The sequence below is a fragment of the Tenrec ecaudatus genome, chromosome 10, assembly GCF_050624435.1.
Source record: "Tenrec ecaudatus isolate mTenEca1 chromosome 10, mTenEca1.hap1, whole genome shotgun sequence".
Taxonomy (NCBI): domain Eukaryota; kingdom Metazoa; phylum Chordata; class Mammalia; order Afrosoricida; family Tenrecidae; genus Tenrec; species Tenrec ecaudatus.
The window spans coordinates 157,001,178-157,027,445 of record NC_134539.1 but is presented as its reverse complement, the minus strand read 5'-3'; the positions used below and the strand labels follow the sequence as shown (position 1 = coordinate 157,027,445).

Here is a 26,268-nt window from a genome sequence, read left to right as displayed (position 1 = left end):
GGGAAAGCCAGTCCCAGGCGTGTGGGCCTTGAAGAACTACTCTAGTTTTCCCTTTGGGGAATCCGGCTGGGTGTTGGTCTCCCTTCACAGGGGGAAAACCACAGACCCACGGTTGAGGACATAGTTCTGGGGGCTTGGCCCCATTTGACACGAGGCCCACCCAGGAGACTACAATTTTGAAATATGCATTAAGCAGCCGGAAGCTGGCCTTTGAGGGCGGCGGCTCCTGCATTGGCCGCTCTGAGCTGGAAGCCGCAGGGCTATGGTCGGAGGATGCGCGGGAGCCGCTCTACCTGTCTTTCCCCGACCTGATTACCGTTTCGAGAGCTACCGGGATTCCTTGGGAAGGCCACGTGGTCCCAACATATGCCATGACTCGGCGCCAGCGCTTCTTCCGGTCCTTCACTTCCGGAGCGCTCTCGCGCAGGCGCTGTGTCTCCCTTCCGGCCTCGCTGCCTTTCTGTCAGGCCGCCGAGGCTGCTGTCGCCGCCAGGTGTCGCTCGCGGCCAGTCGGGCCTCCCGCCGGACCGGTTGGGGCCTCGCCTCCCAGCGTGAGACCCGCCCTTAAAACCTTCTGTTTTCGCGGGTGCTGTCGCGTCTAGCCATTGGTCTTATCACTTCAGACCCCTGGAGGCCCTGCCGTCCCATGCACGGCGGCGACACTCTGGCGTGGCGTCGAGGGGATTCGTCGAGGGACGCTCCTCAGAGGCGGCATTCGTGAGCCTTGAGGCCCTTCGCTCCCGCGAGCCCCACAGGTGAGGGGCTGAAGCTGTCCCACGCAGGTGAGGCCCGCTGGGGGGGTCCTGTCCGGCCCCGCTGGCCCGACGGGCTTCTGCGCCCTTCCAGGATCTAGCCCCAGGCTGGGCTCCAGCGGCTAGCGCGGTTGGCTGAGGCAGCTCGGCCAGGACAGGGAGCTGCAGAAAGGGCGCCGCCGCCACCACCGCCGCGTCGGGAAGGCGTCCTGGTGGCTAGTGGGTTCTCCACGCGGGGAAGGGGCTGTCCCATGGGCGCTCTCAGTGAGAATCCACTCGGTGGCCCTGAGCGAAAGAAGTGCCCCTGGCGCGGCATGGCCACGTGCGCGCAGTTTGGTGGCTGGCTGGCTGGGTAGACACACCACAACAGCGGGCTGTAGAAAAGGGTCGTCCAAGTATCAGAGCAGGACCGGTGTCTTGTAGACACACCTCGCCTGGACTTGGGTGGGCAGCAGGCTTCACGCATCCTACTGAACATGCTCGGCCTTCCTGTCAGTTTAGCCAAGCCGGTGCCCTTTTTGCCAAGGGTTGGGCTCCATGCTGGGGTTACAGCTGTCCAGTGCGGGCGGGAACAGGAAAACACTGCCTGTGCCACTACAGACGGTGACAAGAGCCATGAGGGAAAAGATGGGGCCTGGTGGTTGGGATCCCTGTCTGAGGAGTGAGGCTTAGAGGACACTGAGCTGAGAGTGTGATTCAGGCAAAAACAATGAGCAAGGCTAAAGGGCCTTAAGGGATTGATCCGCTAGTTGAGATTTGTCTCAGTATCCTACTGTTGCTTTAGCAGAAATACCACAAGTGGGTGTCTTTAAGGAACAGGAATATATTTGCTCACAGTTCTGGTGGCTAAATATCCAAATCAAGGTCTTGGCGGTGTTGATACCTTAGTTTATAGACCAACTTCATATAGCACCTGTGTATGTCCCTTTGTTCCTAATCTTCTTTGTATAACTCAGAGGTGATTAGGTTTAGAACCATCCAACTCTATCTAGTAGAACCTAATTAACACAATGAACAAAATACAATTTCCAACCAGGATTAACACAGGTGTCCTTATGTGTGAGTCCATAGTTGGCACCATCTTGTGAAAGACCTTCCCTTTTTTCGCTGTCCCTCTGTCTTACCAAGCATGATGCCATTATCTGGGATTGGCGCCTCCGGACAACATGTCTGAAGTAGAGGAGAGCAAGTCTCACCATCCTGGCTTCTAAGGAGCATCCTGGCTGTACTTCCTCAGAGACAGATTTGTTTGTCTGTTGGCAATTCATGGCAGCATTGAGTCTTCTTCAGGCTTCCGTATTCAATATCCAACTTTCCCATGCCTGTGAGGTGATTGAACATACCATGGCTTGTCTCAGGTGCAGTAACATCCTTGTTTTTTAGCACTGGGAAGAGGTCTTGTGCAACAGATTCACCCAATGCAATGTGTCGTTTGATCTCCTGACTGCTGCTTCCGTGAGCACTCGTGGATTCAGGCAAGACAAAATCCTTGAAAACTTCAATCTTTTCTCTTTTTGTCATGATATTACCTGTTGGTCTAGTTGTAAGGATTTTTGTTCAGGATAGAGGCCCTTCGATGTGGCAGTTCAGAATCATTCACAGATGTGGAGATTGGGGACAGTATTAATGTATACTTTAAGTGAAGTCCCATTGGGCTGGAGGAAGGAGTATTGAGGAAATGTAGCTCACTAGTAAAGTGCATAGGGAAGGGATGGGGAGTCAGGTCGTAATGACAGCACATGAGCGTGAAGCAGTCTCCACAGGAGTGTGGGGCTGCTTGCTTCAGGTCCTTTCCCCACAGTTTCTCTCTGTCTTTGTCCTGATGACTTCCTATACTACTCTCACCCTTGGAGGATTGCTTCTCAGCCCAAGGCCACGGGCTTCCTTTCTTTTCCTCCTCCCCATCAAGGACTCTCTCCAGCCTCTGTTGGCATAGAAACCTGTTTTATGGATTCTATTTAGCTGTTTCCCACTAGCATAGCAGTGTACATGCAAGAAGTGGGGCATTTTTTCTGCTTACTAAGCACAGCCACTGAGCGGTGAGATGTAGTCAATTAATGACCCTTTTAGCCATAATTTCTTATGTGATGCTTTATAATTCTGAACATCAGGCCTATGTCTATAATCCCATTTCGGCAAGAGTTCTTTGCTGTACCAACTAGACAAGATTAAGGTGGGGTTTGGTCCTGACCTTAGTAGAGTGTGTGAACCAAGTCACACCCTTTGTTTCCTGTGGCCTCTCTTTAGACTCCACTAGACTTAGGACACCATACTTCATTTTCTTTGGGAGTGTGGACAACTAAAAAACAAAAGCCACATCTCCATCAAAGCCATTCCTTTGTATAAGAGTCGTCTCAGAGAGGAGGGGCAGGAGAGAGAGAGAGAGAAAGCCTTACAGGACCATTGAAAAAGCACGTTCCAGATCTCTATCTGAACTGGCAAAGACAGAGGCCAGAGGCATCAGAGACTGGCCTGGAGACTATGGGCCAGAGCATGAGGAACAGCACCGAGACTCTGGGTCTATGAGGCAGAGGGGCAGCTGTCTGCCTGGCTCATGGAGGCAAAGACCAAGAGACCACATGCCTGAGAGGCTGAGGACCAGAGAGAGACTTGGCTACCACATGGGTGAGAAGCTGAGGGCTAGAGAGACTTGGCTGCTGGCCAAAGAGAGATGCTGTTAAGGATCAATGACTGTATCCTTACTGTTTGCTGATCCTGATAGCCTATTCGCTTCCCTGATACAAACTCCAACAACCAAACTCACAGCCATCAAGTCAGTTCCAATTTAATCCCCATTTGATTATGAGTATTGTCAGTGCATTGTATAACCATTGCAATGAATTCTCAAGTCCAGCATAGAAGGAGAGTGCCTTGGGAGGAACAGGATAAAGGAGAACAGAGGGTAAAGGAATATTTGCCCCCTGCCTGTGGCAGTAGGGAAGCCAGAGGTCAGATATGGCCCCCCCTATGCCATTTACTGCCAGCTAATATTTTCATAGTGATGGTCCACCGCAAGAAGTTCTTTAGTATGTTGGAATTCTCTAAACTGGGGAAGAACTGAAATAGTTCATGGATGTCTCAGTTAACAAAGGATCAGTTCCCATCCCTGGTATGTACGCCTTAAGGTCTCAAAAAGCAGTCATGGCAAGTCACGAAGATTCACACTGTTCAGTGTGGCAGTGTCCAGACACTTGAATGTGGATGGCGGGCAGAAATAGCAGGGCAGGGATGGAGGGCACGTTGGGATTGGGGTTCAGGTTGGTACCGAGATTGCCATAGTGCAACAGAGTTGGAGGAAGTGCAGTAGAAGCGGTTGAAGAAGCGTCTGGCAGTTGAGGACAGGTCATCCTTCGTTTGTACTGCAGGCTGAACCCTGTGTGCAAATCTGTCTTTGAATGCGCACACCATATTCCGCAGGCACTTTTTCTTTGGGGGAGAGAAGTTGCAGTTTTCCCTAAAGTGGTGTTTCATGCCCCACACCTATGTGGGCTGCTTGGAGTCATACTGTTTAGTGCTCACATTCATTGATTGCCTTTTTCTGAGGAACTGCTGCCCCGATCCCATGACCCAATGCATGGACAGAGCTAGCACTCATCTGGAGACCATTGTCACTCCCAGCAGAGCAGGACACCACACTCAGGCAGAGGCTTCTGCTTTTGTTTTTGGCCCCAAAGGAGGGATGTGAACTCTACCCTGGGTTCTTGCGGACAAGTTCCCTGCTGTGCATTTCAAGTGCACCTTTTCTGGATTATTCTTCAACTTTCATAGACCCTTCCAAGGTAGCTGATCACTTAATATGATCTTTACAGCCATCCTTCTCCCTTTTGTGATGTCAATTCTTGCCTCGACATCCATGGTTATAATCCCATTTAACAGATTTATCTGTTATGCAAATGAATAAGGGATTCAGGTGGGATCTATTTTTAATAGTTTTATTGGCATATAATTCACATGATACAATTTAATCATTCAGTCCTCTTAAGAAGAGTTAAGCAATCACTACAATCAATTTCAGAATATTTTATTCTGGAACTTGTTAGCCTTCCATTTCCCACCAACCTCCCCTTGTCATGCTCCTAGTTAATTATTAATTCAGTTACTGTCTCTCTAGATTTACCTATACTGGATTTCATATACAGAAAATCATACAAAAACAAAAAACCAACAATGACAAAACAGAGGAAAAACCTCAAACAAAAAGAAAGCAGAACAACTTTAAGATGGGTTAAAAGACACATCAAATAATAAGGTGTTACATTTTAACCTAATCACATCTGTCATTATCAACTTCCATGCTGATAGCAAAGCTGTTCACTTCCCCGGGCCATGGTCAGAGGGAATTCACTGGAGGCTTAATCCATGTGGGGACGCTGCAAATGAACTTTGGGCTTCCACTATTATCCATAACCTTCGGTTAAACTGAGTGTTCACAGTCTAAACTCTGATACCATTAGCTCCTGTGCTTTTGGATTTTACTACTTATAATTCTTGCATCACATAGGCTGGTGCACTCCTTTGATGTGGACTGAAATGATGCCTCACTTAGATGGCTGTTTTAAAACAAGCAAGCCCATCTGGTTTCTTCATCACACTTTGCTGTAGCACCTATATTTTCAGTGATGCCTTCATGAGGGAGAAAATCGAGTAGGGCCATGTCATAAGAACTATTTGTTCTTAGATTGAGGCTGGAATTAAGTTCAAGCCCCAAATCCAGTCATATATCTGTGGCTCATATACGTCTCATTATTGTTTTATGACAGAGAAGAGAACATTATAAATCTCCTGAGGCATAGGTAATTCTATTGATGTGTCATTAATTTAGCCAATAGTATAGAATTTAAAACACTGTTATGAAAAGGAAATTACACAAATTTTTTTTAATTTAAAAAAAATTTAAAGGAAATTATACACGTATAGCTTGGCTTTCCAGACCACAATACATCAATTGTTGACTTGTACAGATTAAACATTTGATTGGACAATGTTTGCACAAACAATGAGGGGTTGGTGATGGGGCAAACCTTCTAATAACACTCATTCACAGTGGCGGAACCATGCATACCAGATTAATGCATGTCCTAAGAAAGGGAGAGCATTAAAATAGTAAATAGATAGTTATCTCAGGCCACCATTCATTGGGCACCCTCAAAGCAAGAGATCCAAACCAAAGTCCAATGACTACCTGTAACTTTGGGAACCTAGTCACATGCGTCTTCTCATGCGAGTGCATTTCAGCCTGAAGTCCAAGGGAGGATGTCAGTTCCTTAAGTCTGCTACAGGGGAGTTTAAGGTAAAGCCGAGTTCACTTAGAGAAATTTCCCCTTCAAATCCTTCTGATATGGCCTATAGCAGATATTGTATGCCTCGAAAGAGCAGAGTTGAAAGTTCCATTTGTCTATAGCACCAGGCCTCAGTCACTGAGGGCTGGGTCACCAAGGGCTAGATAGAAACTAGGTCAAAAGTGTCCAGGTACATTCCATGATGCTCACCTTCCCGATATGATCACTGAGGACAAAGCAGGTGCATAAGCAAATGTGGTGAAGCAAGCTGATGGAGTCCAGCTATCAAAGGATATAGTGTCTAGGGTCTTAAAGACTTGAAGGTAAACGGCCATCTATCTCAGAAGCAACAAAGCCCACATGGAAGAAGCACACCAGCTTGTGTGACCACAAGGTGTCGAAAGGATCAGGTATCCAAAAACAAAAAAAATCATATCATTGTGAATGAGGAGGAGTGCAGATTGGGGACCCAAGACCCATGTGTAGGCAACTGGACAACCCCTTACAGAAGGGTCGCTGGGGGAGATGAGCCAGTCAGGGTGCAGTGTAGCAACACTGAAACATACAACTTTCCTCTAGTTCTTAAATGCTTTCTGTCCCTGCACCCCAACTATCATGATCCCAATTCTACTTTACAAATCTGGCTAGACCAGAGGATGTACACTGGTACAGATAGGGACTGGAAACACAGGGAATCCAGAATAGATGATCCCTTCAGGACCAGGGCTGAGAGTGGCAATACTGGGAGGGTGGAGTGAGAGTGGGGTGGAAAGGGGGAACCGATTACCAGGATCTACATATAACCTCTTCCATGTGGGATGGACAACAGAAAAGTGGGTGAAGAGAGACATCAGACAGTGTAAGATATGACAAAATAATAACTTATAAATTATCAAGGGTTCAGGAGGATGGGGGGAATGCCATTGTAGGGGGAAAATGAGCTGATAATAAGAGCTCAAGTCGAAAGCAAATGTTTTGAGAATAATGAGGGCAACAAATGTAAAAGTGTTCTGAACAAAATGGATGTATGTATGGATTGAGTTGTATGAGCCCCCAATAATTAAAAAACAACAACCAAACAACCCTCAGGAAGAACTTCTCTCTCTCTGCCACTCCCTGGGAGACATTGCAGCTGAGAAGACACATGGAACTACTCTAGGGCCCTAAGTGGGAGAACCTGGACCTACCCTGATGCAATGAGACCTCTGAAGCCAGAGAAGCCACGTAGAGACCCCTGCCAGTGCTGAGGTGCTTACAATGCCACTGGATCCAAAGGCTTTTTACCCACTAGCCTGCGATCATCCTGTATTCAGCGTCATTGCATGTGTTTTGTGAGTTTGAAGAGGACTTTATAGATTGGTATCGGACATATGGGCTAATGTCGGACATAAGGACTTGTATATAAATCTCTTTCTTATACACATATGTGTGTATCCATGGACTTGGTGCTCTAGTCTACCCAGACTAACACAGTACTCAACGGGGGTAGTCAACGGCTTCTTTTTGGGCCACAGAAGATATTATCAGGCTTTTCTTTCGAGGCACTTCTGGGTGGACTTGACCTCCAAACTTGTAGCCATTTGCACCACCATGTATGGTACTCCGTGCTTGGGAATTTTAGTTAATCTACCCAGGTACTCTCTACCTGGGTAGAGATGGTGCTGCGACCATCTGTCTTCTGGGCCTTGTCACTTCTGCGTTCTGCCTGTAGCGTGGGTCCCGGGCTATAGAACCCATGGAATTTGTTTTGTCAGCTTCCATGGAGAATCTCTATAATCTCAAGGAAATCCTTTTCTCTTCCCGCGTGTCGCAAAGATACTTTGCCTGCAATGAGTGTTAGGATCCCCCCTCCCACTTTGGAATAAACAAATCAGCTGTTTTTTGATAGGCTACGATCCCTAAGAAAATGAGATCATATCTGAATTAGTTCATTGTGCCAAGCTGGCCAATAGATACATGTGATATTAATTGAAGGGTGGAGGAATATACATGGCTCAATGAGCCTCGCCTTTCTAGTTCTCGGGTCTCTTGCTTTGTGATGGTTGGACCAAGGTGCAGCTGTCTTAGAAGTTCCCTGCTTCAGCTTGCAAGTGTGACTTCCTGCAAGACATCCCCAAGGAGAAGCCATATGGACCTACCCCGATGCAGCCCTGGGTGCTGTAGCAGCCGTGTGGAGACCCCTGCCAGTGCTGAGATGCTTACACATTCACCAACTCGGCTTTCCTCCTGCAGTTGGCATCATTCTGTCTGTTTTGTGAGATGGAGGAGGATTTTGTGGACTGGTGTTGGGCCTATGGGTTAATGGGTTAATGTTGGACTTGTGGGCTTGGGCAGCACTGGGTTGGGATGTTTTCTTGATGTTCACTTAACCTTTATATAAAACTTTCTCTTTACATAAAAAAAAAAAAAAACCCTCAGGAGGAAAGACCAAAAAAAGGTGTCCAGTTAGGAACACAGTACTGAGCATATTCTCCACTTGGGTTCTACATAAGTATTGTTAAGTGTTTTTTCCCGATGTGAGGTTACTTCGTCTGGTTTAAGCGTGGGATATATTTTGAGTCCTCAATTTATTAGATGGTATGATTCGAGTCACTACTCTGTTTTCTTGGGGGTATGGTCTACAGAAGGCCAAACCATACCTCCATCCAGGCCACCTTTGTGACCTCCCTTCCCGAGCATGTGCAGAAAGAAGCAAGTCCTGCTTGAACTTGCGATGTTTAGGTTCTTGCGGTGGATCCTGCATCTGGCTTGCCTTTGCCTGACCTCTCTGGTCTTGGGATTTGAGTTATGACCTGTCATCTGAGCTAACTTTCCCCATTCCCACAGCCTGGGGGGTGATGAAGACCCTCCAGATAGACGTTTGACCTTCAGACTTAGGACGGACCTTCACCCACAACTGCATGAGCCATTTCCTGAAAGCCTAGTGAGTTAAGACATTGCAGGGAATTGGAGAACCCTGGGATGTGGGGAAATAAACCGTGGAGGGGGTGCTGGTTGCAAAGAGAGCGGTAGAGCATTTTTGAAAAGTTGGACTTTGGGGGCATCTTCAATCTTCACCTTCTTGAGACTAATCTTGTGTTAATTTGCATAAAATATCTTTGCAACAGGAACATTTCCACAATAAAGGTGACCCGGCCTTGAAAGACTAGTTGATGTCTATTTCCTAAAACAGAAAAACACTATCGCTTTAATAAATTCATGTTGATTAAAACTGGGAAGGCAATTAGGATAAAATTGACATTTTCCATGTGTTAGACTAGTATATATATTTATTTAATAACAAGATAATGCTATATATATATATATATGACAGTTAAGACTTTGAAAACATACAAAAGGAAATAGGTAAATTTAAGAACATTTTATAAAATTGGGGTGAAATGCGAAAAAAAAAAAAACGCCAAGAAAAAAGTTGTCACAACAACAGATAGACACCTGGTTTTCACCTGCTAAGGTGTGGCAGAGTGAGAAACAGCACCAGCAGAGCAGCCTGAAGCCATGCGGGTATGAGTGGCCACTTGATGGCTTGATCCCTAATTGGAGGCATCATTAGAGTGCCAAGTGTAGGTAGGAGTGTCATACCCTCCACCACATTCATTGGCAATCCAGGATGCAGATATGTGTGGGACGGATAGCCTTTCCATAGTATCAAATGGTAACCAACCACAGATTACTCTATGCAAGAGGAAAATGCATCCAATGAATTCTGACCTAGGGTCTGGATATCCTTCATTGAGAACCTGGAGAGAATGTAAACATCATGCACACAGTGAGTCCCTCTGCTACGTCTTCCAGTGGTGCTTCAGGTGTCTGTGGTCACATTGTTTATGTGTATTTTGTATTTTTCTAGCGCTCACACCAGATGGGCCCAATTTCATTAGGTTGATCCATTAGCTCATTTAGAAGTTATGTTAAGGACATTTGCCACTAACTTGTAAACAGTTGGTATCTTAACAGCAGTGCAAATATGGCTACTGAGCTATCCAGGTAGAGCATTTAGTCCAGAGATGTTGGGGGTGAAACCAAAACAAACAAGGCATCTTCACATGAGGGTTGTAGCACAAAATGAGGACTAGTTGGCTTTGTTTTCAGAAACTAAGCTGGTTTGTACCCTGAGTGTCAGTTATGCCTTGGTTAAGACTGAACGAGTGGACCAGATATTTGAGCACTGGAAACTCTAAATCACATAAGTTTATTTGGCTCAATGCTACATGATCAAAAATTACCTATAGGAGAACCAGAGGCACACCTTTGACCCAAGTTGCATTAACAACCTTTGATTTAGAATTTCCAATGATAAGAATTGGGAGGAACTTTGGCCATCAATTCAGGGTCTCATTTTCTGGACGATAAGACTTGGGCCCAGAGTGTCCTAGACTCTTAATTCAGGGCTTCTCACATAACAGCAGCTTGGCCCTTAGCCTTTGAAATACAGTAGTGAGACCCTGTGGGGCCTAGGTCAGATTTTCTTGTCAAACTCCAGTTTTTTGGGCACTCACAAAACACCGTGAGTTGACTTGTATTTGAAAAAAAAAAGGGGGGGGGGAGAGGAAAAGGTCTTGCAGTTTGTCACATAATCTTCAAACCCTAAAACTAGCTGTCCAACACTCAGAATTTAGGGGAAAGAGGAAAGCTAGATTTTCTTCTATGAGCGCAAAAGGAAAATACATAGGAAAAAAAATTAAAGCAAACACTTAATCCCTCTCTTGTTTCCCTCCCTCTAATGAGGCCGTAGTCTCAGGAGGGAGGAACTTGCTAGCTGGGTCTGTGCCAGTTCAGGGTCCTGCTGTGTGAGTCTGAGAAGCTACCCTTTTGTGTGTGTCCTGGGATGTGAAGGACAGCGTTCAATCCTCAGCTTCCCCTGAAGAGTATTTAAAACATGACGAGAAAGTTTAGAAATATACACATGTTCTTGAAACAACTTGATTGTCAAAATACTGAGAATTCACATCACTTCTTGGTCTTAGATTTCGTGTGAGTAAGCACTCCAAAAAGTGTCCCGACCTTCTGTGATGGCATCCAGTGTGGAGGGAAAACAGACCTTCTCATCCCAAGTGTCATCCAGAAGCAGTGATGAAGAACTGTTCTAGCTTCTGTGCCGGGCCTGTCTCAGCCTGCCTGCCAGGATCCACACAGGTATGCAACTGGAGAGCCGGATGCCTTCGGGGAACTGAGTTTCCATTTCAGGAAGAACGTCCCTCTCTTTAGTGTCCATGTAACTTACCAGAGTGTCTCTGAGACTGAGAAAACAAGGAACAAGAGACAGCATTTAAAAGAGGCTCCCAAATATCAAAAGGAAAGCAATCAATTGTCATTTGTTCTAGTAGTTAATAAAACCAAAGTGCTCATAAGGCAAAAGAAGTACTATTGAGCGTGCAGTGACATCAAGAGCATCACATATGAGCATCACATATGAGGTCATTAAAAACACAGGAAAGAAAGAAAATGCCAAAGAAGATATCAGAAGAGACTCTGAAACTTGCTCTTGAACATAGAGTAACTAAAGCAAAGTGGATAGATGAGGAAGTAAAAGAGCGGAATAAAACATTTCAAAGGGCAACTGGAGAAGACAAAGTAGAATATTTTAATGGCATGTGCAAAGACATGGAGTTAGAAAGTGAGAGAGGAAGAACTAGGTGACATAGCTCAAGGTGAAAGAACTAAAGAAAATATTTAAGCCCCATGGGTTGAACTATTCAAGGATTCTGTGGGCAAAATATTGAATGATGCAGGGAGCATCAAGGGAAGATGCGATCACAAGGTGTTGAAGGGACCACATATCAAGCATCATCAGAACAAAAAAAATCATATCATTGTGAGTGAGGGGGAAAGTGTGGAGTGGAGACCCAAAGCCCATTTGTAGGCCACTGGACATCCCCTTACAGAAGGGTCTCGGGGAGGAGATGAGCCAGTCAGGGTGCAGTGTAGCAACAATGAAACATACAACTTTCCTCTAGTTCTTAAATGCTTTCTGTCCCTGCACCCCAACTATCATGATCCCAATTCTACTTTACAAATCTGGCTAGACCAGAGGATGTACACTGGTACAGATAGGGACTGGAAACACAGGGAATCCAGAATAGATGATCCCTTCAGGACCAGGGCTGAGAGTGGCGATACTGGGAGGGTGGAGTGAGAGTGGGGTGGAAAGGGGGAACCGATTAACAGGATCTACATATAACCTCTTCCATGTGGGATGGACAACAGAAAAGTGAGTGAAGGGAGACATCAGACAGTGTAAGATATGACAAAATAATAATTTATAAATGATCAAGGGTTCACGAGGGAGGGGGGATTGGGGAGAGATGGGGAAAATTGAGCTGATACCAAGGGCTCAAGTAGAAAGCAAATGTTTTGAGAATGATGAGGGCAATGAATGTACAAATGTGCTTGACACAATGGATGTATGTATGGATTGTGATAAGAGTTGTATGAGCCCCTAATAAAACGATTTTTAAAAAAAGAGAGAAGGGGGAAGGAACACAGTAAGAAGTCCAAGCAACACTGAAGGATCAGTGAAAAACAAGGCTCCAGGAATGGTTGGAATAACTATGAACATCGAGGCACTAGAAGCACTCACTTGCCTCTGGCAAGGAATTTGGGGAAAAATCCTGACCAACATACTGGAGAAAATCCCCATTTGCAACCCATTCCAAAGAAAGGCAACCCAACTGAATGTGGAAATGACTGAATAATATCATTTGCAAGTCCTATTTTACAGACAATAATTCAACAATGGTTGGAAGAATACATTGACTGGGAGCTGTCAGAAATTCAAACTAGATTCACAAGAGGATTTGGAACAGGGATGTCATTGCTGAAGTCAGCTAGATCTTGGTTTAAAGCAGACAATACCAGAAAGATGTTTACTTATATTTTATTGAATATTCAGAGGCATTCAAATGTATGGATCATAAAACAAACTATGGATCACCTTGAGAAGACTGAGGATTCGAGAACACTGCATCGTGCTCATGTGGAGCCTATACATGGACCAAAAGGCCATCATTTGAACAAAAGAAGGGAATGCTGTGTGGTGTAACATCAGAAAAGGCGTGTGTCGGCTGTATCTTATTCAGTCTGTATGCTGAGCATACAGTCTGAGAAGTTGGACTATATGCAGGAGAATGCAGCATCAGGACTGGAGAAAGGCTTATCACAGCTGATCATCCTGATGACGCAAGCCTGCTTGCTGAAAGTGAAGAGGAGCATCTCCATGGAAAGAGAAAAAAACAATCCTCCACAAGTGGACCAATAAACAACCTCATTATAAACAGAGAAAAAAAGATTGAAGTTGTCAAGGATTTCATAATACTTGGTTCCACAATCAATGCTGGTGAAAACAACAGTCATGACATAAAATGACATATCACATTGGCCACACCTGCACAAGACCTCTATAAAGTGTTGAAGCAGGAACATTACTTTGAGGACTGAAGTGTGGCTGACTCAAACCATGATATTTTCAATTGCTTCATATAGATGTGAAAGTTAGACAACAACTAAAGAATACCAAAGAAGAGTTGGTGCATTTGACTTATGGTGAAGAATACTGAAAGTCCTGAGGCCTGTCAGTAAAACAAACAAGAAAAATCTACTGTGGAAGAAGTATAATCAGAGTACTTCTTAGAAATGAGAAGGGGAGACTTTGTTCCTGTTATCAGGAGAGACCAGTCCCTGGCTTGTTAAGTAGAGGAAGGCCATTAAGGAAAATGACTGACCCAGTGACTGCAGCAATGCGCTCAAACGTAATCATTGTGCAGACGGCTCAGCACCAGGCAGGATTCTGTTCTATTACAGAGAGGTCTACATTGAGTCAGAATCCACTGGAGAGCATGTAACAACATTAAGAGATCATTCCGAAATTTTACCAATGACTAACAACTGTAAACATATGATCAGTCTCAACAGTCAACCATGGGAAGATTGGCAAAATGTAAAAAGGGGATAGTATTTAGCATTGCACATTCTAATATACTGTTTATATATTGAAGGAGATTTTCCTATGAAGTTTAAAATGTTCCTCTATCTGCCATAGTAAGTCTGCTTGTTATAACGAGAAAAAAATGAGTTCTGGATTATTAACAACACTGAACTCAAGAGATTGAAACAAACAAACAAACAAAAAGCCAGCTCTCAGGTGCCCTGGTGGAAGAGCAGGAGGCAGAGTCTTGCAGTAAGTCAAGAACTGCTACGTGACCACCAGGAGACAGCAGAGCATTCTGGAGTGAAGGCCTTACCCCCATGCAGGGTTGAAGTCCTCCTCCGCACGAGGGCTCTTTAGTTTCAGGATCATCATTTCATGAAGCTCCAGCAAGAAGGCCTCTAGGTCAGTGTGATGCAGGAAGGAGCTGAGGAGCTTTTCATCCTCTGCGCTGAGAGGCTCTTTGTACTTCGAACTGATTTCCTTAAAGGGATCCTGCAGTGAAATACGAACAAGTGAAAAGAGAAACTCAGGAGCAGAGGAGGAGAGCCGCTGCCCACAGTCCCGGCTCCGGGAGAGAGTGACTTACTTTTCCCTGTCGCAGGAGCTGTTCGCACTTGTGCGCAGAGAGGAACCACCACAGGGCAGTGACGTGCTTTAACTGACAACTGCGTAAGGCCTGAAAGAGGAGCAGAATCCTGAGGAGGAGAAGGCCTCATGCCGTAGGCAGTGGGTCTGACTGCTCTTCCACGTGGTCCTTTCTGCTCTGTACTCTTTCTCTGTCCCTTGTGACACCATGCCTATTCCAGTGTGCTGATTCCCTTGCTTCAGCTTTTAGACTCCTCTCTATAGTCCTCCCCTCCTCCGGTCTTTCAGAATCCTCAGGCATCTGCTTGTGTTCTCAGCCACATCCAGGTGCACTGCCGGGGCCAGGGGTCCTCAGACTTTTTAAACAGGGGGCAAGTTTACTGTCCCTCAGACCTGTTGGAGGGCTGTACTATAGTTAAAAAAAACAACAATCTATGAACAAATTCCTATGCACACTGCACACATCTTGGTTTGAAGTAAAAAACCAAACGGGGCCGAAATACCGGGCAGGCCAGCTAAATGTCCTCGGCGGTCTGCATGTGGCCCGTGGGCTGTAGTTTGAGGACGCCTGACCTACCTGGTTAGCATTTCAAGCACATCACTGTCTGTGCTGCCCAGAGTGCATTCTATCTACACGTGAACCACTGGGCGAGTGGGTGTTCTGTTTTCACCTCCTTCTCAGGGTGCCTAGATTAACAGTCCCTGAATGGTGGCCTTTCTAGTACAAAGTGTGGAAACTGAGGCAAGGGGCCATGCAGACTGATTTTGACAAAAACCTTAATATAAGACCTACCTGTAAAGCAGGGCTTGTCTGATCACCCATTCGCAGGATGTCCTGGATATACACCTTCAAGGACATGTTCGGGTCGCCACCGGCTGTGCTCAGAAAGCCCAAGGTGACTTCTGTGACCGACAGAGCTTCACAGGCATCACTGAAGGACTGCAGCTGTCCTCTGAGGGTGCCGAGGACCGCGTGGGGGAGAGCGCTCTGGGGAGCAAAAGCAGGCCAGGGCCCAGGTGGAATTTTAGTTTATTGCTCCCTAACAAAAGAGTCCCTTCTAAGCTCAAGACCATAAGATGAGGCAGACACCAAAACAATAGAGACTCATGTAATCCTTAGAGGACCACCTTTATGTGTGTATGCACTCATCTGTCTGTCTGTCTAGAAAGAAAGAGGGTGTGTATGTAGAAATATGTGCTCTGGTCTTTTTTGCTTCAGTGCACATACTCCTGAGTACGAGATGACCAGTTCTCTGACTGAAACCTGATTATACTCAACAAAAAACCGCTTGCATATTGGATGTCCTGCTTGCCCATTGGAGTGAGTCTTGGGCTAGGGGCAGTTAAGCAGCCACTGGGACTCTTGGGGATTCACAGGCCTTTGGAATGAGGTGGCCGCCTCGATAGTATGGATGAACACACTGACAGAGCTGCTTCCTTTGCCTCACCTGTAGCATCTTGTTCTTGATGTCCATGAAAAGATGCTCATAGTTCCAGTCCTGTCGATATACCAGAGTGGGTAGTCCCTAAAAATAAAAGTATACATATTTATGTAAAGTTTTGTGTTAGTTTTTACGTAAACTTATTTATAAATACATATTTTTATCGAGAGAGACTAGTGTGTCAGTGTAGGAAGTATGAGCCAGGGGGAAGATCAGAAGACCCAAGAAGGCTGGTGGGCAGAGACTGGAGATGGGCTGGATAGAGGCCAAGCTTAGAGTGTGGATGCCACGCGGAATATTAATATGGCTGAAGAATGCAGGGGTCTCTTTTCCAGACAGACGGTTTAAGTGACAGCAGTGGTTGTGATCATTCACAGGGATACAAAGACACACCCGACAATCCCTGATGACAGACTGTGTGGGGCCTAAAGACAAGAAGGAAAAGATGGCGGTGAGGTTGGTCTTGCTTAGTTGGGGGATGTCATTAACTATGTTAGAAAGACCCGGATGGTAATTCTAATGCGATTGTAAGACAGGCAGACGAACGCTCAGGAGAGATGTTCAGCCCTGCCATACACATGTGAGTGGTGGTCCTGGAAGTGTGGATGTGAATGAGATCAATTGGGAAATCCCTCTAGTTTCACTGCAAAAATACTGTGATGGAAGCCATACAAATGAACACACTACAGGGGAACAGTGGACTGATGTACTACACAGACCTCATCCTCCAAGACCATGAAATTAGAAGAGCTAGATGGTGCCCAGCTACCATTCCCAGCTGCTGTGAAGAGTATCACAGAAGGTCCTGGACAGAGTGACAGAGTGGAATAAAACTCAAAATCATAAAGAGACCAGCCTGAAAGAGACTAATTGAACCCTGAGACTTTGGTCCTTTGTCATCCCTCAGGTTCAGAAGTGAACTCAATCAAGCCCATGGCTCAGTTTTCAGCCAAACAACAGATCTACAAGGGGAACACCACCACTAGGGAAGCACACACACATTAAGAGTAATGAAACACTTGGGATTAAAAGGGCAGCATTCACCTAAAGACAAGGTTCAGAGGGGTTGGGAGAAGAGGTGGAATGGAAACAAGAAACACAAGGAGGAAGTGGGATAAATGATGTGCTACTGTTACAATCAGTGACCGGAAACAAAATGTGTATAAGCTGATGGATGTAAACCTTCCCCCAATTCATAATAAAAATGACAAACAACACTGTGATGGAAGCAAACTGAAATGGACACACCACAGGGTAGCCATACCTTGAGGGTAAGCCTGGGCTTTCCCTGGAGAAATCGGCTCATGATCTGCCGCTGGATCTTCTCCAGGTCAAACTCTTGCAGGGCCTCTCCACCTTGCTCCACCCTGTACTGGCAGTTGGAGAGGATCAGGGGCATCAAGTCCCGTTCTGTTTCATAACTGATGACATGCAGGTCGGTGACCTCAGAGGCATCGATGGAATAGCTGAGGGACATAATACACAGTGCTCAGTTCCTGTCACTACACACCTGCTTTAGGGCTTTAGGTTACCCTGACTCAGTTGCTAGTTGATTTCTGGATACACACATCTGGGGACACTGGGGAGCAAGGATGAAGCTTGGCTTCTGTCTGCCCTACAGAACCTAGGGGTAACAGAAATGAATCCAAGGGCTGGATTTCCTGTAGGATTGTGCACTCACCTCTCATTTTCCTTGGAGAATTTTTCCACCGTGTAGACCATTTCATTGTGAAGCCTGATCAAGTAGCTGACTAAGGCAGTGGAACAGAGGCCCCGTCCCCGGCGACGTGGCAGGATGACCTCAAAGTGAGTGTCCAGATCTAAATCAGTGCTGCAGTAGTCCTTCGGAAGCTTGATGTCACCTGACACAACAGGGGTTATTCTTAGAGAAGCAGTCAGTCCCTACTGCTGCTTTCACATCAAGGTAAGGGAGCTAACTGTTCAGCAAGTGGATGAGGAATGTGGAAGTCACCTTGACTCAATGAAGCTGGGGACCAGGAACCAGCTTGTGATCTCTCGTTTGTATGCTGTCAAATGTCCTCAACCTCATCACTGCCCATATTTATCCACATAAGTGTATGTGTCACTTATCTCAGACATCCCCATCAAAGGGCTCATAGAGCCAGGACTGTCCTGCCATAACATGGGGCTCTGATGCCAGGCACTGCATTGGGTAAATCTGTTGCATAAGATCGCTTTATGTAAAGCGTTGAAAGCAAGGTGGTCATTTTGAGGGTTAAAGCGCCTGACCCAAGCCGTGGTATTTTTCATTGCTTCATATGCGTATGAAAGTTGGACAGTGGATGAGACCAAAGAAGAATCGATGCACTTATGCATCAGTTATGGTGCTGATGAAGAATACTGAAAGTACTATAGGTTGCTAAAAGAACAAACAAGTCTGCATTGGAAGGGAGATAGCCAGAACGTTCCTCAGTGGCAAAGACGGCGAGACATCCTTTCACGTACTTTGGTCATGTTTTCAGGAGAGACCAGTCCCTGGGGAAGAGCATTATGCTGGAGAAAGTAGAGGGCCAGCAAGAAAGAGGAAAGCCCTTGACAAGACGGATTGACAGCAGTGGCCGGACAATGGGCTCAAACATAAGAACAATTGTGAGACTGGCACAGGACCGGACAGTGTTTCATTCTGCCATACATAGGGTCACTGTGACTTGGCACCAACTTGATGGCACCCAATAGCAATAACAACACGGTGCCAGGAAGATGCAGAGTTGTACTGAAGAGAAAGCGTTGTGAGAATGGTCTTCCTGTCATGTCATTTGTCAAAGGGGAATGTTGCCACTCACCATTAGTCTCAAGTGAGCTCCTCAGCTTGTTCCATGTTGACAGAAAGATAGTGATTCTGCTGCGAAACAACTGCTTCAAACCATCTGAGCCCAAAATAAAAACACATAAGAACACAAGCCAGTCTAGGTCACACCAGTCATGACACGCTCTTTATGTTTTCAACAGTTTTATTGGCATATAGTTCACATATCATACAATTCAGTCACATTAAGAAGTGTTGTACAGTCATCACCACAATCAGCTTTAGAACATTGCTTCATTCTTGTGCTCATAATTACTAGCTCTCCATTTTCCCCGTTAATTTCTCCATACCCCATTCATCCAGTTACTGTCTCTAGATTCACCTATCCTCGGTTTCATATACAGAAAAACAGTAAGAAACAGCCGGCCATCAAAAGATATAGCACCTGGGGTCTTAACGGCTTGAAGGTAAACAAGCGGTCATTTAGCTGAGAAGGAACAAAGCCCACATGGAAGAAGCACACCAGCCTGTGTGACCATGAGGTGTCGAAGGGATCAGGCATCAAAGAACAAAAAATCCTATCATTATGAATGAGGGGGAGTGCAGATTGCCTGCGTATAGGCAACTAGACATCCCCTTACAGAAGGGTGCAATGTAGCAATGATGAAACATACAACTTTCAAAAATTTTTAAAATCATTTTATTAGGGGCTCATAAAACTCTTTTTGCAATCCGTACATACATCATTTGTGTCCAGCACATCCGTACATATCTTGCCATCATCATTCTCAAAACACCCGCTTTTTATTTGGTTTCAGCTTATTTTTCCCCTCCATCCCTGTTCCCCCTCCCCCTGAACCCTTGATAATTTATAAATATTTATTATTTTATCAAATCTTACACCATCCGACATCTTTCTCACCCAGGTCTCTGCTGTCTGTCCTCCAGGGAGGAAGTTACATGTAGACCTTGTCATCTGTTTCCCCTTTCTCCCTCACCCTCCTTTCGCCTTCCCTGATATTGCCACTCTCACCACTGGTCCCGAGGGGCTCATCTGTCCTGGATTCCCCGTATTTTCAGTTCCTATCTGCGCCAGTGTACATCTCCCGGCCCAGCCGATTATGTAAGGTAGAATTGGGATCATGATAGTGGGGAGGAGGAAGCATTCAAGAACTAGAGGAAAACCACAACCCTTCTGCAAGGGGATGTCCAAATACCCCCAGATAGGTCCTGGGTCCCCACTCTGCACTCCCCCTCATTCACAGTGCTATGATTTTTTTGTCTTTGATGCCTGATACCTGATCCCTTTGATGCCTTGTCATCTCACAGGCTGATGTGCATTTTCTATGTGGGCTTTGTTGTTTTTCAGTTAGATGGCCCCTTGTTTATCTTCCAGGCTATGGGACCCCAGATTCTATATATTCTGACAACTGGACACCATCAGCTTTCTTCACCGCACTTGCCCATGCACCTGCTTTGTCTGGTGTGTTTCCTATCGTTCTTAAATGCTCCCCTGGACCCACTATCATAATCCTAATTCTACCTTAGAAATCTGGCTAGACCAGAGGCTGTACACTGATACAGATAGGAACTGGAAACACAGGGAATCCAGGGCAAATGAATTCTTCAGGAACAGTGCTGAGAGTGGCGATACCGGAGGGTGGAAGGAAGGTGAGGTAGAAAGGGGGAACCATTTATAAGGATCTACATGTAAACCCCTCCCTGGGGGATGGACAACAGAAAAGTGGGTGAAGGGAGACATCGGACAGTGTAAGATATGACAAAATAATAATAATTTACAAGTTATCAAGATTTCAACTTATCAAGATTTCATTCAAAATAATAATTTACAAGTTATCAAGATTTAATAATTTACAAGTTATCAAATAATAATTTACAAGTTATCAAGTGGGGAGTGAGGGGGAAAATGAGCTGATACCAAGGGCTCAAGTAGAAAGCAAATGTTTTGGGAATGATGATGGCAACAAATGTACAAATGTGCTTGACACAGTGGATGGATGTATGGATTGTGAAAAGAGTTGTATGAGCCCCCAATAAAATGATTTTTAAAAAAAGAGACAACCACAACAAAACCTAACAAGAATAACAAAGTAAAATAGATAAAAACCTCAATAAGAAGTAGAATGTAAAAAAAAAGAAGTAGAATGTATTAAAAACTAGGACACATATAAATGAATCCTAAGGGAGATTGAGAGACAGGATGGTAACTTTTCACCTAACTGCATCTGAAACCGCCCACTTTCCAGTGCACTCTGCATGTTAGCAAACTTATTCACATCCCTGGTTCATGGGCAGAGGGGATTCAAAGGGGCTCAATCCACGATGGCACTCTCTTTGGCCAGAACCAACTGTGCATCTGCGTGTCATCACCACGCAGTTAAAATGCGGCTTTAACATGAGAGTTAAGTTTGAGGATCAAGAAAGAGGGAAGTGCTTTTCAACTGCAAACATAACTGCTCATGTGTTTGGGGACTCAGGGGACCCTTTTGGCTCTTGCTGGAAGCCGAGGGTGTAGAGTGTGCCTGGCAGTCTGTCCCAGTTGGAGGGTTCCCTTGAGTCACCCAACACAATCCTGATCTCTTGCCAGAGTAGTGTCGTACCTGAATTGTGACTGTCAATAAAATTCCTGAGGGATCCGTATTCAACTTCGGGAACATTCTGGAATCGCTTCACTAGGTTCCTTTGCAGGGCCAAAATCTCAGGCAAGAATCTCACCAGTCTCAGTTCTGCTTCCTGGGAAGGGAAGATCACCCATGATACTTGATGCACCTAGAACATGATACTGGGAGACATCTTTGGGGGTTGGCTCAGGGCTTGGATTAGGGGTTTAATCCATCAATGTGCCTTCTGACATGGTGACACATCCTAGAGCTTGGAAATAGAGAAAAGGTCCAATTACTCTTCTGGCAACTATCTACTGACTGCTTGCAAAGTGTGAAACACGGCTCTTGGCCTTAGCAGAGCTGAGTTGCCGCCTCATGGCGCGCACATATCAACGAGTTTGCCAGATGGCGGGTGAGTCGGGGATGGAGAGAAACTGTTGAAAGCAAAAAGGCCAAGAAATGGGACAGTAGTGGGTGGAAGGATTCCTGGATGTTGTATTGAAGACCTAACATGTGAACGTTTTCAATGGACTCTAACCATGCACATCCGTGCAGGAGAAAGAGGAAGCTTTCAATTCCCGTAGACAGTCACAGTCTTGAACACCCACGGGGCAGTTCAACCCTTGAGGGTTGCTGGGCGTCGCCATGGACTTGATGAGTTTTGGTTTGGTGCATGTTAGTGCGATGTCCCAGTGTTAATAGGAAGCCTTTCCTAGTATTGATTACATTTCTGTAACTGACTAGCAGGAACTTGTGAATCATCTTAATCCTTGATAGACAGAAAATACTAGCCCATGGACAGAATGACTGAAAATTATATTGTAGACCGTAAAGAGCAAATGGATTAATGTCACAAACTGAGGATTTCTAATTCCAACACGTCCGGCTGGTATACCCCTACTTCTACCACTGCCAATACACACTCACTCATCCTGTTGTCCACCCTTCAGCCTCAGCCTAGATGGGTTAGGAACAAGGGACACATTTAATTTCTTTGTTTTGGGTTAGAGAATTTTTATTTATTTTAAAAATCCATTTAACAGGCACTGGCATGTGACCAGCCTTTGGTAGGCGTGTTACACGCCTCTGCAGTGATCAGGGAAATTTCTTATGAACGATCGGGAGTTACTCTTCTGGCCCTCAAGTTCTTTATTTATTTTGTTGTTAGGTGTTCAGTTGGCTCCCACTTTATACATCCTAACAGATCATTGCCTTTTTCTGCCCCCTCTTCAGGCTCATTGGTGTGTTTCCGTCCGTTGTTGCAGTTGTGTGCTGCCTTCCCTTCCTGGGCTATTACAAAATCCAACATGGTCTAGATGCTAGCAGTGACTTTATGTTTCTAGACTTCTGTATAATTTTGGGGGGTGGGGGTAAGAGTTCTACTCTATTCCAGGATCATCTGCGACGGAATTCTCTTTCAGTGAAAGCACTTAAGATATCCGTTAGATGTTCTGTTTTTAAGAATAATATTAAACAAGAGCCTGGGACCTTCTGGTCTCCCTCCAGGCGACACCTGTGTAGAAACACAGGCTCCCATGGTGGCTTACCTTCTGTAGGAACTGCCAGAGGAGGGGCACAGCTTCCTTGCCATTCTTCTGCTCCACTATGTGCTGCAGGTGTTCGACCGTGATTCTTTTTCGGCAGCTCCAGATCTTAGAACAGTGGACTGCACTCTTCTGGGGCAGGTGGCATAGGAAGGTCGCCGGGTCACCATAGATGATCTTGGCCACAGGGTTGGAGCTGATGCGTTCATCTTGGCTGATGCGAGTATTCACAGTCAGCAGTGTCTGATCTAGATGCTAGAAGAATATGATGTAGAATTCTGTAAGATACTGCCATCAGCAGACTAGGACACCTGTTGACTTTATTGATGTACTAAGGAGTCTGTTTGATTAAAGTACTTAAGCAAATATTCCTGTTTGTTATCTCCATTTGTAGGATTCTGTCTCCCCACAGGATGGGACCTGTATTTTTGTTCCCATTCTTTTACTACTGGCTCCTATTTGCTGATGGACTTAGTTACTGTCGATAATATTCTTATCTAGCAAGGAATAATTCATGCCTTAATAGTAGTGTGTTTGTGATGGACATCCACATGATGGTCTGGTCTCTCTCCCTCTATGCTCACCCTTCTACCGTCAAGTGTAATGGAAACACAACTGACCTAGCACTTCTCTTACCTGGCTCTCTTACCGCCCCAGGAGGTGAGATGAGTTAGGTACGACGGGATGGAGTGACCGGAGTCAGAGAACACCCAAAGAGCTGGCTTTGGACAGAGCTTTCAGAAGCTACAGAGAGCTCCTGGGCGCCCAGATAGCAGCCCCTCTCTGAGGGAAAGTAGCCAGGTGGTCTTTGTCACCTACCTCCAGCTCCGAGAGAATTCTCTCTTTAACAGCCTTTTCCCAAGTGTTTCTCATCTTCTTGGTTGGCAGTCTTGCATCAAATTGTAAAAGTCCTACAAAGACAACCACACGTGTGGGTTACTCTTTTCAAACCCCAAATAAGCAGGACATTGAAATGATGTTCCATTTTGGAGTGGTGATTCCTTTCCTAAATTATCCAAAGTACTTTCAAATGGTGCCGGCTGCTACCAGCAACTTGATGATTTTTGTGACAATACTTCAGTCTCTAAAATTTCCCCAGCCCCAGTAGTCATGACTTTAAAGCTGTTCTGACCAAAATGGCAATAAGGACAGGAATTACAATGCAAAGTCTAGAATGTACTGGTGGCCACCCATCCCAGCCGCCACCACTGAGCTGGCACATAAATGTGTGGTCCCGTGATGCTTGTATGGATGCAGGATGCTGCAGACACTGCGGGAATGCTTCCAAGACTCAGTCAGTAAAATCACTGTGACAGCGGACGAGCTCGCCTCCTTTGAAGTCCCACCAGAGGAGAGGCTCAGGCTCAAATCAGGGCTTGATCAATGTGAACTATAGAATGATGCTCCTTTCTGGAAAGAAAGCAGCTGAAGTAGAAACAGCTTCTCCTCGTGCCACAGGACTTTTAATTCCTGTTGAAATTGTTATTATTTTAAATGACATTGTCATCATGACACTTTAAAAAGAGAAATTAAAGACACTAAAGCTATACTTAGTTCTCCCATTAAGAAAACCAAAAAGGATAGGGGATCCAAGAGAGATGACCTCTTCAGGACCAGTGGTGAGAGTGGCGATGCCTGGAGGGCAGAGGGAATGCAGGGTAGAGAGGGGGAACTGATTACAACAATCTACGTATAGCCTCCTCCCTGGGGTATGGACAGCAGAGAAAGGAGGGGAGGGGAGACATCAGACAGTATAACATATGACAAAATAATAATTTATGAATTATGAAGGGTTCTTGGAGTGGGGATGGAGGGGGAAAATGAGCAGTCAATACAAAGGGGTCAAGTAGTAGGCAAATATTTTGAGAATGAAAATGGCAGTAAATGTTCAAATGTGCTTGACACAATGGATGTATGTCGGGATTGTGATAAGAATTGTACGAGCCCCCAATAAGATGTTTTAAAAAACAAGAAAACCCAAAAGGGAACCGACTGCCTTCAAGTCAGTCCCAATTCACAATGTCTTCAAAAGACAGAGTGGACCTGTCCTGTCGGGCTACTGAGGTCGCAATCTTGACAGAAGATGAGGCCTCATCTTTACTCTGTGGAATGACTGTTGAGTTCAAACGTTGACACTTCTCTTACCACCCCAGTGTTTAATCCCCTGGACCACCAGAGCTCCTTGAAATCACCAGTTTACTAAAGTTTATTATATACCTTTTACTTTTTAAAATAGGAAAATTGAAAGTCGGAGGAGATGGAGGAAAGAGCTGGGAGGCAAGGGATGCTTATAAGGGTCTGGATGAAGCCATGTGCATATGCAGATGTATTTGTGTATGAGGATGGGGAAATAGATCTATTTGGTAGTGGGTAGCAGAAGGACATTGGCCCTCCACTGAGGTGCTCCCTCAATGTGGGAATACTTTCTTCTATTAAGTTGGCATTGTGTGGTGCTCACCTTCCCGGCATGACCTGTGAAGATGGAGCGGGTGCATAAGCAAATGTAGTGAAGAAAGCTGATGGTGCCCAGCTATCGAAAGATACAGCGTCTGGGGTCTTAAAGGCTTGCAGGTAAACAAGCGGCCATCTAGCTGAGAAGCAACAAAGCCCACATGGAAGAAGTACACCAGCCTGTGGGATCATGAGGTGTCGAAGGATCAGGTATCAGGCATCATCAGAACAAAAAATATCATAGTGAATGAGGGGGGTGGGGGTGGTGCAGAGTAGAGACTCAAAGCCCATTTGCAAGCCACTGGACATCCCCTTACAGAAGGGTCTCGGGGAGGAAATAAGCCAGTCAGGTTGCGATGTAGCAACGATCAAATATACAACTATCCTCTAGTTCCTAAATGCTTTCTCCTTCCCACCACTATCACGATCCCAATTCTACCTTGCAAATCTGGCTAGACCAGAGGATGTACACTGGTGCAGATAGGAACTGGAAACACAAGGAATCCAGGGTGGTTGATCCCTTCAGGACCAGTGGCGTGAGTGGTGATACTGGGAGGGTAGAGGGAGAGTGGGTTTGAAAGGGGGAACCGATTACAAGGATCTACATGTGACCATCTCCCTGGGGGATGGACAACAGAAAAGTGGGTGAAGGGAGATGCCGGAGAGGGCAAGATATGACAAAATAATAAGTGAGGGGGAAGTGGGGAGGGAGGGGAAAAAATGAGGACCTGATGCCAGGGGCTTAAGTAGAGAGTAAATGTTTTGAGAATGATGAGGGCAATGAATGTACAAATGTGCTTTACACAACTGATGTATGTATAGATTGTGATAAAGCTGTATGAGCCCCTAATAAAATGATTAAAAAATAAAATAGGAAAATTAGCTCAGTGATAATAT

At 45.4% G+C, this 26,268-nt stretch overlaps 1 protein-coding gene and 1 long non-coding RNA gene across 2 annotated transcripts in view; one reads left to right on the top strand and one right to left on the bottom strand.

Moving 5' to 3' along the window:
- Positions 1–515: 515 nt before the first annotated feature.
- The window catches only part of LOC142460103 (uncharacterized), a 122,206-nt gene continuing 96,453 nt past the window's right edge, over positions 516–26,268 (top strand). The window contains exon 1 of the long non-coding RNA XR_012786501.1: positions 516–782. This is a non-coding gene — a long non-coding RNA (uncharacterized LOC142460103). The remainder of the gene's footprint in view (positions 783–26,268) is intronic.
- The window catches only part of LOC142460102 (E3 ubiquitin-protein ligase RNF213-like), a 134,456-nt gene continuing 117,492 nt past the window's right edge, over positions 9,305–26,268 (bottom strand). The window contains exons 57-67 of the mRNA XM_075562324.1: positions 23,740–23,831; positions 22,924–23,175; positions 21,374–21,506; positions 18,790–18,873; positions 17,667–17,847; positions 17,250–17,451; positions 15,992–16,069; positions 15,337–15,531; positions 14,545–14,634; positions 14,272–14,450; positions 9,305–11,271 (exon numbers count right to left, since the gene is read on the bottom strand). Coding sequence (XP_075418439.1) covers positions 11,118–11,271; positions 14,272–14,450; positions 14,545–14,634; positions 15,337–15,531; positions 15,992–16,069; positions 17,250–17,451; positions 17,667–17,847; positions 18,790–18,873; positions 21,374–21,506; positions 22,924–23,175; positions 23,740–23,831 — 1,640 coding nt within the window. The 3' untranslated portion in view covers positions 9,305–11,117. The remainder of the gene's footprint in view (positions 11,272–14,271; positions 14,451–14,544; positions 14,635–15,336; positions 15,532–15,991; positions 16,070–17,249; positions 17,452–17,666; positions 17,848–18,789; positions 18,874–21,373; positions 21,507–22,923; positions 23,176–23,739; positions 23,832–26,268) is intronic.